Raw genomic sequence first — 16,408 nt, 5'->3', positions numbered from 1 at the left:
CTTTTTTTTTTCCTTTTTTCTTTTTTTTTTCTTTTTCGTTTGCTTATTTTTTTCTTTCTCATATTTTTCTTTTTCTTTTTATATTTTCATTTTTTTCTATTTTTATTTCTTTTCTTTTCTCTTTTATTTTTACACTTCTATTTTCAGCTTTTATTTCTATTTCTTTTTTTTTTCTTTTTTACTTCCTTTTTTGGATTTTTTTTGTTTTTGTCTTTTTGTTTTTTTAATATTCTGTCTTTAATTGATATTTTTAAAAGATAAATATCTATATCATATATAAATATTCAAAAAATATATAAAATAAATAAACATACAGATCTGCATATGTATTTACAGTACAGAACATACACACACACACACACACATATATATATATATGCATATGTATTTACAGAAATACATATCTGACTCATATGCATATATAAACATATAGGACACAAAATCTGTATAACAAAAATGACAACTATATACATATACATATAAGTAATCAAAAAATACATGATATATATCTTAAACAGTAAAAAATACAAATAAATATATATGTTGCACTCTAGAATGAAATAAAACAGTTCAAAGACAAATTCAACACCTTACAAAAATACATATGAATGTGCATTTATATATACAAAATGCAAATACATGTACATGCTCCAAAAGATTTATAACACATTAGTGACATAATATATCTGTCTAATTGTGTTTGAACTACATATTTTTTCTTCTTCATGTAGACACCATAAATATTCTTATGACAAAAAATCTTACACTACTCCTTTAATAACATCGACGTAATAGGTTCTTCAATATCATTTACTGTGTGACATCCAATATATGGTGCAAATCTTAAAAGTACTCTTGCTATGAATATATGATCACGCGACACCTACAAAATAAAATAATGATATAAATCTATATTGCATATACTTTTCACAAAAAAAAATACAAAATACATAGTATGCATATGTTTTCTTTTACATAATATATATTACATTACAAAAAAAATGCATATAGCTCTGCATATGTATTTACAGAATAGATGCCTGACCCATATGTATGTTATCATACAAAAAATACAAATATGACTCTGATATATATTTACGAAATATATATCATATTCAGATTAAACAGTAACAAACATAACTATACTATATATCTTTATATGTTTTTGCGAAATATAAAGGTGACTCATATAAAATAATAAAATATAAATGCATATCTTAAACAGTAACAACTATATACATAAACATGTAACTAAATAAAAAAATACATAATACATATCATAGCATAATAATATGTATATAAAAAAAAACATATATCTGATAATGACCCATAAACTAATAAAATACAAATACAAATATCTCTTTTACTTTATCTTCTTTGAATTCATATTCAGAAGAATTTTGACCAGCAGGACTTGAAATTTACTTGATTCTCCTATTTTCTTTGACTTCCTCTTTTTCTCAGATCTTTGCATTTTTGGAGGGTTTGGAGATGAAGATTTTCTCAATCCTTTTCATTTCATAATTTTCACAATCTCCTTCAATCATTACGATGCTTCGATATCACCTCTTCAATGCTCACTTCTTTCTTCGACTGAATAGACGTAGAAACCAATTTAAGATTTTCATCTTGTATTAATTCAAAACTAAATGATGGTGGATTATCAGAAACTAAATTAATAGGTGGTATACTTCTATTTGAACTTTTAAAATATGTGTATTCTGCTATTATAGCAGACCTCCACAATCTTATAACAAAAAATTCACAAAATTTCTTTAAAAAAATGCAAGAACAAGGTTGAACCAAAAAAAGAATAAAAAAAATAAAATTTTATAGAATATATGAAAGAGATAACATGCAATAACTGTAATTTGATGATTAACTTATTTGATGGAGCACACTATTTATCTACATTGTGAGAAAAATTAGATGAATTTTTTTTTTAAAAAATACGATTGAAATAAAGAGACGTATAATAATTGAATGAAAATAGGAAAGAGGTAAAATAAATAGCGTGAAACACGCTTGTATGAAGTTAATGGACAAAAAAAATACTACTTTTACTATAAAATATAATTTTATAAAAATATTATTATTTATTATAATTATAATCTTAAGTTTGTTACCTACTAATTTTTACTTTATATTTTTTCCGCACCTAAATTAATGGGGGATAGACGGATATGTTTATTCCGAAGAGAAACACAAAGTTGCTACGTCATCAATCCCTCAAATCTTTTAAACAATCTCAACATTCCACATTTCTTGACCTCTCCCTTCGCCTTTCCTCTTTCTTTGCCTTCACCACCAATAAAAATGGTGGAGATCAACGAATTACCCTCCAACGAATCGACTCCGATCAAATTCAAAACCTAACCCGAATCGAAATTCAAATCCAAGTTCGAACGCAACAAACCAAACTAGATCCGTATGGACCAAAGTACCAGAAGTGGAGGTACACCTGTACCTACGTGGCAAGGGTCCCATTGATGTATTCAAGGCAAACCTTGGTGGGTGGGATCAGGATCAACTTGATGTTAGGGAAATTTTAGATAAATACAGATTCAAATCGGTTTATGCATTTGGGTTGGAAACGGGTCGGGGTGTTCCGATCCGATTTAATCCACGTAATGGACGATCCATGATTAATTATCGTGATTGATCTAAGATTTACGTTGATGGAGAGCCTAAGTAATTTTAGTCATAATTTTATTTGAGTAATTATAATTGTTGCCGGTTTGTTAGAAAAAAGGACGAAATATTTGAAATGCATGGATTAATATTTAATCATGTCTACGTGATGTCTTAGTTTTTTTATGAATAAAATATACTCACTTCGTTACTTTTATTTGTAACATTTTGCTTCTCGAAAGTTAAACGGCATAAACTTTGATCAACATGATAACATTTTAAGATGCATTTTTCTGTATAGTTTTGAACATCTAAGTTTTAAATTCAAAATATCAAATTAATCTAATTTAATTTAGCTTTCATAATCAGTTAAATTTACTGTCGTGAAATAAAACTTAGACAAATAAAAGAGAATGTAACAAGCTAACATGAGCATAAAGAAAATAAGTATTTTCTAATGCCTGAACTTTTTAGACAATTAAAAATTGTTGTAGGTAAAGTACTTACTTTTAATATAAAGTGACCAAATTATTAGCATGAGCTTAAGCTAAAAGACTTCGCAAGAAATAGGAATGCTGTTAGGCATGATATTGATGCTATGGCCCTATTCATTTTATTATCTTCTTTAGATAGAAGAAGACTGGTGAATGTTAAGCTAAAAAGTGAAAAAACTATTGCTTTGATTTCAATCTTCTAGATGCTGCTCTAAGTTGTTCATTTGGATTTCTATTGTTCGAATAATCTATGCTCTAAGTTGTTCATTTGAATTTCTATTGAATAATCTATAATTAAGTCTTATGAAATTGATGTCTAAGCATAGAGATGATTTCTTCCCTTATATGCTCCACAACCTAGTAGCTTAGTATTTTGGTGCAATTTGTGGGAATAGACTGAGTATGTTGTTGTTGTATTTTTGGTGCACAATTTACAATTAGTCTGAAGAGCACTGGTCTTTTTCCTGCTGGAAATGTAGAGAGTATGAATCTCGTCAATATTGTTTGCTGGTTCCAAATTCTTTTGGCGTTAGACCCGATGTCTGTGACAACCAGTCCATTTGAATGGTTTTTGGACTCAAGTTTGCTCCATGCAAGGTTAGAGTCATTTGAATGAAATTTAGACAATTTTTTTTTATTTTTTATAACTGTGGTGTTCGGGCCAGTTTGCTTGTACCTCAACTAATTTCATAGGATATCTGTCACCTCCTACTTCAACAGATATCTAGTAACTCTGTCCATCAACGCTAGAGCAGATGGGAAGAAATCACCTAGTGTTTGGTCTCTGTTGGAATTTGAACTTGAGATCTCATGGTATTCAACTCACTTCATTGATGACTAGGTCATACCCTTAGGTGCAATTGAGAAAATTTTTCTCGAGAGCTAATTATAACTATGTGGAATTGGAGACTCTTAACTCTTGTGGGAAAATCATACATTAGATTGACACATTAATACAATCTGAACCTGATTTTGAAGGAACTTATTGGCATTGGGTGCTTATGCACTTGAACAAAAAAGGTTCTTATGCACTTCATTGGGTTGCATTATTTCTATTGACATAGGAAAAAGTGGAGTTGAATTATTTTGTCGACTATTTTGTTTGGTAGAGGTAGATTCTAAAAAGAAAAAGGGACGCCTAGATCACAAAGCATCCCGCTTTCACGTAGGGTTCGGTAGAGAGCTAGATTCTAAAGAAAAAAATCTACATGTTTTTTAAACATATTTAAAAGATAATACATGTTAAGTGTTGGGTTCATAGTATATGATAGAAGTGTGAATGAAAAAATGGAGAGTAAAATAGTGAAGGAAAGGAGATACTAAAATGGAAAGTGTACTCCCAAATTAGAAAGTTTACTCTTTCTCCCACATTGGTGGAAGAAGAGAACTTGGAAGTGTTTATAATCAAGAACACTTACTCCACATGATAAGTGAGGCAAGAATAAGAGATGCCTCGCGCCGTCGTCGTCATCGCTCGCTCGGCTTCGAATTTGGATTTGTCAAATGATCGATCAATGAGATCTATCTTTTTGGACAAAATTTATTTGAGATCCGAACATACCAAAACAAAAATGCTTAAAATTTTTTCTGATACTCCATTTATATAATATGCATGCAGTAACAGTTGCAATGTTTCGAACAGAATTGATGCTTTAGTTGCACTATTTCAAGTGAACTGATGCACTGCTTCATGAACTGATGCATGCTTCAGAAGGATGCAATCCTTCAACTAAGTAACACACTGTTTCATGAAATAAGATGACTCTTCAGGAAAAAATGCACTATTTGATGAACAGATATGAATTTTCAGAAAGAGGTTGGCCTTATTATCCTCTTCAATACGTAGTCGGACAAGGAAAAATGCTTCAATTGTGGCAAGATTGGCCACAAGTCCACAGATTATCGTGCCCCGAAGAAAGCCAAGAAAAAATATCAAGCAAATATGACTGAATCCAACAAAGAATGTGATGATTTGTGTGCTATGTTCTCAGAATGCAACTTGGTGGGGAATCCTCGTGAATGGTGGATGGATTCTGGTGCCACCTGTCATGTATATGCCAACAAAGAGTTGTTTTCGTCATTCGCTCCGGCTCAAGTAGAAGAAATAATCTACATGGCTGATTCTTCTACTGCTAAGGTAGAAGGAACAGGAAAAATATGCTTGAAAATGACTTCAAGAAAGGTCTTGACACTTAACAATGTCTTGTATGTTCCGGAGTTACGTAGGAATTTAATTTTTGTTTCACTTCTAGACAAGAACAGATCCAAATGTGTAACCGTTTCTGGAAAAATTATAATTAGCAAAGGAGAAATGTATTAGGAAAAGACTATCTCACCGAGGGCCTTTATAAGATGAAAGTAATGAATGTTGAAATCAATAAAAGTTCAAATTTTTCTTGTTTGCTTGAGTCTTATGATTTATGGCATGAATGTTTAGGCCATGTTAATTACAAAATGCTATGAAAACTGATAAACTTAGAAGTTTTGCTGAACTTTGAGTGCAATAAATCAAAGTGTCAAACATGTGTGAAATCAAAGTATGCAACGCATCCTTATAAGTCTGTTGAAAGGAATTCCAATCCCTTAGACTTAGTACATACTGACACTTGTGATATGAAGTCAACACCAACACGTGGTGGGAAAAAGTATTTCATAACTTTTATTGATGATTGCACTAAATATTGTTATGTCTATTTGCTAAATAGTAAGGATAAAGCAATAGATGCATTTAGGCAATATGAAACGGAAGTTGAAAATCAGTTTGATAAAAAAAATAAAAATGATAAGAAGTGATAGGGGCGGAGAATATAAATCTCCCTTCGCCAAAATATTTGTAGAGAGTGGAATCGTCCATCAAATTACTACCCCGTATTCACCTCAATCTAATGGAATTACGTAAAGGAAAAACCAAACTTTGAAGGAAATGATGAATGCGTTGCTTATAAGTTTCGGTTTACCGCAAAACTTATGGGGGAGGCTATCCTTACAGCCAATCGTATTCTTAATAGAGTTCCCCATAGTAAGACACAATTAATTCCTTATGAAAAATGGAAATGAAGGAAACCCAACTTAAAATATTTCAAAGTGTGGGGGTGTCTAGCAAAGGTCCAAATTCCTATGCCTAAAAGAGTTAAGATAGGACCTAAGACGGTGGACTGCGTGTTCATAGGATATGCTAAAAGTAGTAAAGCATTTCAATTTTTGGTTCATAAATCCGAACATCCGGATATTAATGAAAATATGGTAATTGAATCAGACAATGCTGAATTTTTTGAAAACATTTATCCGTATAAAACTAGACATGAACAGTTTAGTGGGGGGTATAAATGACCTCGAGATGAACCAAGTGAGAATGTACATAATAAATAAAATCCAAGATGTAGTACATGTCAAAGAATGTCTACTTCGTTTGGATCAGATTTTGTAATATTTCTCTTAGAAAATGAGACTCAAACATTTAAGGAAGCGATGACATCTTCGGACTCATTCTTTTGGAAAGAGGCAGTCAATAGCGAGATTGATTCAATCTTAAGAAACCGTACATGGGAATTGGTTGATCTTCCTCCCGGAAATAAACATTTAGGTTCTAAATAAATCTTCAGGTTCTAAATAGATCTTCAAAAGGAAGATAAAAACAGATGACACTATTGACAAATACAAGGCAAGACTTGCAGTAAAAGGCTTCAAATAAAAAGAAGGCCTTGATTACTTCGATGCATACTCGCAGTAACAAGGATAACATCGATTCGAATATTAATTGTCTTGGCTGCGGTATATGATCTTCAAATCCATCAAATGAATGTGAAAACCGCATTCCTAAATGGAGAATTGGAGGAAGAAATTTACATAGAACAACCAGAGGGTTTTGTGGTTCCAGAAAAAGAGAATAAGGTGTGTAAACTTATAAAGTCGCTGTATGGACTAAAGCAAGCACCTAAACAATGGCATGCAAAGTTTGACTGAACTATGTTGGCAAACGGGTTCAAGATAAATGAATGTGATAAATGTGTTTATATTAAAGACACTCCAAATCACCAAGACATTATTTGTTTATATGTGGATGATATGTTGATCATCAGTAGAGACATTTCTGATATAAATGTTAAAAAATGAATGCTTGAGAGCAAGTTCGATATGAAAGATCTTGGAGTTGCGGATGTGATCTTAGGTATAAGAATCCATAGAACTCCACAAGGGTTGGTATTGTCACAGCCTCATTATATCGAAAATGTACTTGACAAATTCAAGTATATGGAATTCGGTATTGCCAAGACTCCTTTAGATGTGAGCTTTGCACTCCAAAAGAACGAAGGTGGAAGTGACTCACAATTGGAATACGCAAGAGCATTGGGATGTTTAATGTACATAATAAATTATACACGATCAGACATAACATGCGCTATTAGTAAATTGAGTCGGTACACAAGTAATCCCAACAAAACTCATTCGATGGCAATGAAAAGAGTTTTGGGGTATCTTAAATACACTCAAGATTATAATAAATATCCTGCGGTACTTGAAGGATATAGTGATGCAAATTGGATCTCCAGATCGAACGAAGTAAAATCCACAAGTGGATATGTATTTACTATCGGTGGAGGAGCAGTCTCTTGGAAATCATCCAAACAGGTATTGCTCACTCTACAATGAAATCTGAATTTATCGCATTAGATAAAGCCGGTGAAGAAGCAAAATGGCTCTAAAATTTCTTGAAAGATATTCCTTATTGGCCCAATCCAGTGACACCAGTATGTATACACTGTGATAGCCAAGCGGCAATAGGTAGGGCAAGGAGCATAATGTATAACGGTAAATCTCGACATATAAGACGAAGACATAATACCGTTAGAGAACTTTTATCTAGTGGAATTATTATAGTTGACTATGTAAAGTCAAAAGATAATGTGTCGGATCCACTTACAAAAGGCCTATCTAGAGAAGGAACGAAAAGGACATCCAAGGGAATGGGTTTAAGGCCTAGGACAAGTCAGTATGACGGTAACTCTACCTAACAGACTGGAAATCCAAAGAGCTAGGTTCAAGGAGATCAAACAAAGTTGTGTCTGACAGGTTCAACATTGTCAATTATCCAACCCATTCTTATGATGTAGACAATGTATAGTAAACAAGGATAAGACTTAAGGCGAAAAGTCTTTTAATGATTATCTAAATTTGGCAGATTTGACCAAATAGTTTAATCTATAATTGAACATTTAGAAATTATCTATGTGATGGAGAGGTGGAAGTCGCTTCAAGGAGAATGTTAGTAAAGACCTATTCTCTAAGCTCTCATGAAATCGGGACGTGTTCATGGTTGAAAAGAATAAAACCATGAGAACCATAAACGTTAAAAGACTGGTTGTGTGACATGTATTGTATAGGTGTACATTAAAGCTCGACGGTTCAAAGATATCAAATCTACCGATTGATCGAGTGCATCCGATGTATGTTCACTACAAAAAGTTCAAAGGGAAACCTATTTATCCAGATGCAATCAGTCTTTGCTTTATGATCACATACTTGTCCGTAAAACTTTTACAAAAAAGTCATTCCCCATTCATGTGTGGGATTGTTGGGTTTATAGTATATGACAAGGTGTGAATGAAAAAATGGAGAGTAAAATAGTGGAGGGAAGGAGACACTAAAATGGAAAGTGTACTCCCAAATTAGAAAGTTTACTCTTTCTCCCACATTGGTGGAAGAAGAGAACTTAGAAGTGTTTATAATCAAGAACACTTACTCCACATGGTAAGTGAGGCAAGAAATAAGAGATGCCTCGCGCCATCATCGTCGTCGCTCGCTCAGCTCGGATTTGGATTTGGATTTGTCAAATGATCGATTGATGAAATCTATCTTTTTGGACAAAATTTATTGAGATCCGAACATACCAAAAGAAAAACGCAAGAAAATTTTTCTGATACTCCATTTATATAACATGCATGCAGTAACAGTTGCAATGTTTTGAACAGAACTGATGCTTCAGTTGCACTGTTTCAAGTGAACTGATGCACTGCTTCATGAACTGATGCATGCTTCAGAAGGATGCAATCCTTCAACAAAGTAACACATTGTTTCATGAAATGAGATGACTGTTCAGGAAAAGATGCACTCTTTGATGAACAGATATAAATTTTCAGAAAGAGGTGGAACCTTTAAAGTGAACCATTGCCTCTTTTCAGAAGAGGCATGTTATGGCTATATAAACCTGCTTTCATTCACAGGTTTAGAGATGTAATATTTCAGAATAAAAATACTTTTCTTGACTTAAAAAATATTATGTGTGATCACTCAAAACGTTCAGTGAGTTCAAAGATATTCCAATTGTTTGAGGTATCACTACAGTTGGTTTGTTTGGCCATTTTATCTTGGGAGGAAAAATTCCACAACCTCGGGTACAGTGAGGGGAATTATTTCCTTAAGGAAACTCCGTGAATTCGGATGACTTGGCCAGTTCTGCTTCATCTTTATTTCTAAAAATAAAATACACCTCTTATAAAGATCACTTTGATCCTGGGTTGAGGATATTTTTTGTACTTCATTGTGTTTTTGTTCTTAAACTTGAACTACTTGAAGTGGTTGCTTCTAGTATACAGATTCTTGTACCCGTAGAAGGAAGGATAACATTAAGTGCACTTTGGGCTCTTCTGAGATGAAATGTCCTATGATGCACACCATAAGGGAGATGACTTTGCCTTGCAGGTGATCACCTTGAGGCGAATGTCTTTTGGTGTAAGGCTTTGCCTTTTAAGCAGTCATATAATAGTAGAGCTGTAGAGGTTTACTTTTTATTGCAAAAGGATTATGTTTAAATGTATTTTGCCAAATTAGGGCAGTTAGTACACCACACAATCTGTACATGTTGGTTAAGTTGGGCGGACTCTTCACTTCCGATACCATATTCATGTCCGATTCTCCAAAAGTACATTACTTTTGGATAATCCGACACGCACCTACTAATATTTTTAAAGAGTCTGAGCAGCATAACATGTTGGGGAAATTGGATATTTGAACGTTTACAAAGCAAATCAAATATCGGGGGAACAACCTAGATCTCACTATCTTTGACTTATGCAGTTAAGGTTTATTTTCTAAATTTTATCCATTATGAACTCATGTTTGAATGAATAAATAGTCATGTTCATTTAAAACATTACTTCTAAATAGAGTGGGGAAACTTCTTTCTTGAAAAGCAATCCGGACCTTGTTTTTGGGTGCCAATTGCACTTTGTGGAGAAAAGATTGTTTTAAATATGAAGATATATTTCTTCATTATCCGCTCAGCAAGAAGTTATGGACCTTGCATTCTGTTTTCCTTTTGGTTTTAGTGAATGATGCGACCCGATATTTACGCTTTCTGAGTAACTTAGAAAGGAAAACTTGGTCAGTGAAAATGTTAGCACAATTTTAGGCGTAAACATCACTAATTGATATGGTGAACCATGCATGGACAAAGGAAAAATAGTTTCTGAAGATTAGTTATGTCCTCTTTTTTGTGTTGGTATCTCTATATTTTTAAAACTCGAAGCCATCTACATGGAAATATGGATTTCCACTCATTCACAAGTAGAGTAAGTATGATAGGATTGTACCTTTTAGATTAAGACAATCCCCCAACCGTGTTGAAACAGATGATTTAGTTTCTATTATGCCCATCTTTTCCTGTACTTTAGTTTCCTCTTTCAAATAAGAAAAGGTCGCTCAATTCTTTTATATCAAGAATGATTTATTTCTTAGGGCACGAGTTTGGCCACATATTCTTATTTTTACGTCATAAAATGGCTTTAGTGAGACATTCTCAAGCATGTTGATGATCCTTATTTGTGCAACCATTTGCTTATGTTCGTTAAAATAGACGATTAGGTGCATGTGCATGTGTTATAATGGTTCTTTTCTTTGATTTTTAGGACTCGTTGGTTAAACCTATAACGAGGATATTGGTCGGGGTTGCTGTGATAACCATACTTATAATATTACTGGTGATCAGAGACCCTCCAGAGTGGGCAAATAAGTTGAATATCTCTGATGGTCGTGTCCCTCCATGGCTTTTGGCTTGTGCATTTGTTGCCTTCACCCGCATGAGGAAGAGAACCAGGGATTTCTTGGAAAGTCGCCAAAAATAAGCTGGATTTCTTGGTAGATGAATATATATTCTCAAAATTTTTGCAGGCCTTCTATGTCTCTTGTTTTCTCTATTTTATTGTATACACAATATAGCAAATCATTTTAATACTACAACCCCACGATTATGAAGGTACATTTCCCATTTATTTTCTCAATGCGTTTGGAGAATCTTCATTATGGCTATGAATCTGGAAATTCATATGGCGAAGGAGTATTCATTTGCTATTCTATTTTATCATCTCATATTCATCTGCTGAAACATTTGAATATAAATATAGAGTTTCTGAGCGGGTGAATGGTTCAAAGAAAACGCAATCCGGAAGCGTACCAGATTTTGAAATACAGGTCATAGAATCTATAATCTATATCTATAATCTATATTTATAATATATTAAAATTGTGAAAATCTTAGAAATATCTATAATCTATAATATATTAAAAGTGTAAATACTCTTAGAAAAGTGATTTGAAATATTTAATGTAGTATTTAAATCCATTAAAGTGAGGCACACGCACGAGGCGCGTACACCTAAACTAGTAAGCGAAAAAAATGCGAGCGCTCCTGACTATGACCAAAGGCTTTTTCAGTATCACCCTCTCTTGCTTGAGGCAGATTCAATGTTTGTAGAGAATTTAGCTTATGGTTTTGAATTGTGGCATTCCACCGAAGTTCAATGATGCAGAAGAAATTAACCCAAGTACTCTAGATACAAAGTATGGAAAGATATCTATAGTTGCTCCCTAGAACCTCCCCTCATTAATTTCCAGTTGAATGCCTCTAACCTCTAGATTGAGTGAGTTGGAGCAAAAAAAACTTGAAAGGCTACTATAAGTTTCACATTGAACATAGTAAATTAAGGTTGTCTTGCGTACACATTGGTAAAAATCCTTTTATTACACGTGATATTTAAAATTATTTTTTTGGGTCATTAGCGACGAAGAAAGAACATAAAGCAAAATTTTTTTTCTTCCAATTATCTTGATTTTGCTTAGCATTATGTATGTGGTTCAGTTTTGCTTTTGCTGAGTCTTGTCTTGTTTCCCTCAATAAAACTTAGCACCTAAGGTTTCTCAATCAGAAGAAGCGCAAATTACATGACATATATATATATATATATCCTGTATTTATTTGAAATAGCAAGAGCTTAGACAAATTCCACCACATAGTGATGATTTAATTTGGGTTTTGTTTGTTTTGCTACATAAATCAATTTGCTCTATACATTAGTCTTTAAAAATGTGCGTGGCACGTTTGTCCCATATCAATTAGTATAAAACTTTTAAATAATATAGATATATTAAACATGTAAGTAACGACTTATTTAAACTCTGAAAATAAAAGTACAATACTTTATAGCTATATACAATCAATTGAATGACCTTATGTAGTTCTTCTAATATATCAAATATTTAGGGTGACCCTTTTCTTGTCTTTTATTATTTCTACAAACAAATTGAATGTGTATTTGAGCAATATTGGTTGTATATTTTCGCAAATATTTCGCGTCTTAAAGTTTTTGTCTTGTCTTTACGATACTGTATTCTTTCTTAGAGTCACATACAATTCAAAAAGTTATCATCAAATAATATTATTTTATAAAGATTGTACAAAAATTTAAACAATTATATTTTTCAAGATGGCTAGTATAGTATATGCCTGATGATGCGATCATTATAAAGTTAAATATGAAATGCAGAGAAACAAACAAGAATTATTTAGCAAACACAATTCAAGAAAATGAGAATATGTGAGAGAAAAACAAATTCCAGAAAGAGAAATTAAAGAAGATACAAAAGGTAAGAAAATGATAATCTATCCACAATAATGGTTACTGCATTAAAATATTATACAACAACAACAAACCCAGTATATTCCCATCTAGTGGGGTCTGGTCTGGGGAGGGTAGAATGTACGCAATCCATACCACTACCTCTAAAGAAGTAGAGAGGATGTTTCCGATAGACCCCCGGCTCAAGACACAGGACAATAAACCAGAACATCTAAAGCAAGAAACGTGATAAAACTAACATAGATACGACAACCACAAGAATAAAGTACATTACCAAACAAAAGACACCAAACAAAACCTAACTATTGACTACGATTCAAACACCCACCTTATCCCTCTATCCTAGTGTTCTTCCTCCAAACCTTCCTATCCAGGGTAATGTCCTCGGTGAGCTGTAACTGCTCCATGTCACGTCTAATCACTTCTCTCCAGTATTTTTTCGGTCTACCCCTTCCCCGTTTGAAACCATTTAACGCCAGCCTCTCACATCTATGAACTGGGGCATCCGTGCCCCTCCTCATCACATGACCAAACCATCTCAACCTCACTTCCCACATTTTATCCTCCACCGATACCACTCCCGCCTTCTCTCGTATAATCTCATTCCTAACCTTGTCCGCCCTTGTAAGACCACGCATCAAACGCAACATCCTCATTTTCGATACCTTCAACTTTTGGATATGAGAACTCCTAACTGGCCAACACTCCACTCCATACAATATAGCCGGCCGGACCGCAATTCTATATAATTTGCCTTTAAGCTTGGGAGACACCTTCTTATCACATAAAACTCCCGAAGCGAGCTTCCATTTTATCCAACCTGCCCTAATACAATGAGATACATCCTCATCTGTCTCTCCATTCCCTTGGATCGTAGACCCAAGATACTTAAAACTATCCCTCTTACTGACTGCCTGAGATTTCAACTTCACTACCACCTCCTCCTCTTGCCTCGAGTCACTAAATTTGCACTCCAAATACTCCGTCTTGGTCCTACTCAATCTGAAACCTTTAAACTCCAGGGTTTGTCTCTAAACCTCCAGCTTATCGCTAACACCTTGCTGCGACTCCTCAATCAAAACTACATCATCCGCAAAAAGTATACACCAAGGCACCTCGCCTTGTATACTTCGCGTCAACACATTCATCACCACAACAAATAAAAATGGACTAAGAGTTGATTCCTGGTGCAACCCTGTCAAGACTGAAAAATGCTCAGAATCTCCTCCTACCATCCTTACTCGAGTCTTCGCCCCCTCATACATATCCTTAATCGCTCTGATGTACACCACAGGAACCCCCTCGCCTCCAGGCATCTCCAAAGAACCTCCCTAGGGACCTTGTCATACGCCTTTTCCAAGTCAATAAACACCATATGAAGATTCTTATTCCTCTCTCTATACTGCTCTACCAGTCTACGCATTAGGTGAATTGCCTCAGTCGTCGAGCGACTAGACATAAAACCAAATTGATTCTCCGAAATTGACACAATCTTCCTCAACCTCCGTTCCACCACCCTCTCCCAAATCTTCATCGTGTGACTCAACAACTTAATACCCCGGTAGTTGTTACAACTCTAAATGTCACCCTTGTTCTTATATAATGGGATCATTGTGCTACATATCCATGTCTCAGGCATCTTCGCGGACTTAAAAATGTTGTTAAATAGGTTGGTCAGTTATCTCAAGCCAGCCCCGCTAGAAAACTTCCAAAAATCTACCAAAATCTCGTCGGGCCCCGTCTCTCTTGCGGATAGCCTTACTGACCTCCTCTACTCTAAAACGCCGACAATAGCCAAAACGCGACACTCCCCGGTGTGCTCCAACTCTCCTAACAAAACACCTCTGTCCCCCCTCATAATTCAAGATCTTATGAAAATACGACTTTTATCTTATCTTTATGAGGGCATCCTCCACCAATACTCTGCCATCCTCCCCCTTAATACACTTCACTTGGTCTAGATCCGACCCTTCCACTCCTTAGCCTTGGCAAGCCTAAACAACCTTTTTTCCCTGCCTTTCTCCTCTAACCCCCTATACAAACTCTCAAAAGTTGCTGTCTTAGCAGCTATAACTGCTAACTTAGCCTCTTTCTTAGCTAACTTATACTCCTCTCTGCTAACTCTTTTCTCCTCTTCATCCTTACTCTCCACCAACTTAACATAAGCTGCTTTTTTCGTCTCCATCTTCTTCTTAACGTCTTCATTCCACCACCAAACCCCCTGATACTTGCTAGACCAGCCCCTAGAGACACCCAACACCTCTCTAGTAGACTCTTTGATGCATCCCGCAGCCCTATCCCATGTACTATCCACGTCCCCCTACCCTCCCAAGCCCCCATCCCCTCCAACTTTATCCCTATCTCCAAGGCATTAACTGAAGTCAGGCCACCCCACCTAACTCTAGGTCGACCCTCCCCACCCCGTCTCTTCTTGCCCTTCTTGATAACCAAGTCCATTACTAAAAGTCTATGCTGGGTCACAAGATTCTCACTTGGGATTACCTTACAATCCTTACACAATGCTCTATCCCCCTTCCTAAGCAGCAAAAAGTCAATCTGATTCCTGGCTAGCCTGCTACGAAAAGTAACCAGATGCTTCTCCTTCGTCGGAAAGCTGGAATTCACAACCACTAACCCAAAGGCCCTCACAAAATCTAAAAGAGCTGCTCCCTCAACATTCCTATCCCCGAACCCAAAGCCTCCATGTACATCATCATAGCCCATCGACAGAGTCCCGATGTGCTTATTAAAATCCTCTCATATGACAATCATCTCTAAACTAGGCACGCCTCTTACCACCTCGTCCAAAACCTCCCAAAATCTCTTTTTCTCCTCCTCGTCCAGGCCCGCCTTTGGTGCATAAGCACTACAAATGTTCAAAGAAGACCCTCCAACGATCAACTTAATAGTCATCACTCTATCACTAACCTTTTTAACCTCCACAACCTGCCCCCTAAGCTCCTCATCCACTAAAATACCTACGCCTCTCACTACCGGAGTACCACAACTTGTACCCATCTACATCCTTAGCCTTAAAACCAATCCACTTGGTCTCCTGGACATACACAATACTGGTCCTTCTCTTTTTAAGAATCTTAACCAGTTCTATCGACTTACCCTGAAGGATCCCTATTTTATTTTATTTTTACATTAAAATGTTATATTCAATTAAAAACTTAATTAAGTATATTTTATTTTACTTCAGGGACAAAATTATAATCCAATTTTTCTCATATTCACGGTGTAACTCGATAAATCTGAGGCTTCAAATATTAAAGTATGAGACCGCTTCAAATAAAGACTAAATGGCTAATGTTTTATGAGTCATTTATATTGAGAAAGTTATATAAAGTAAATGATTAATGACAGAAG

At 34.9% G+C, this 16,408-nt stretch overlaps 1 protein-coding gene and 1 pseudogene across 1 annotated transcript; one reads left to right on the top strand and one right to left on the bottom strand.

The window, feature by feature from the left end:
- The first annotated feature begins 2,314 nt into the window (after positions 1-2,314).
- LOC107850037 lies at positions 2,315-11,360 on the top strand (annotated as a pseudogene).
- Positions 11,361-14,067: 2,707 nt separating this feature from the next.
- LOC107849047 lies at positions 14,068-16,054 on the bottom strand. Its single transcript, XM_047401598.1, has 3 exons — positions 15,833-16,054; positions 15,080-15,356; positions 14,068-14,117 (listed from the first exon to the last, which is right to left on the bottom strand). Exons 1-3 carry the CDS (start codon positions 16,052-16,054, stop codon positions 14,068-14,070), a joined length of 549 nt encoding a protein of 182 aa, XP_047257554.1.
- Between the last annotated feature and the right edge of the window lie 354 nt (positions 16,055-16,408).

Source organism: Capsicum annuum, chromosome 12 (genome assembly GCF_002878395.1).
Source record: "Capsicum annuum cultivar UCD-10X-F1 chromosome 12, UCD10Xv1.1, whole genome shotgun sequence".
NCBI classification, from domain to species: Eukaryota; Viridiplantae; Streptophyta; class Magnoliopsida; order Solanales; family Solanaceae; genus Capsicum; species Capsicum annuum.
The sequence above is the reverse complement of the archived record's forward strand: the minus strand, read 5'-3'. Positions and strand labels throughout refer to the sequence as shown.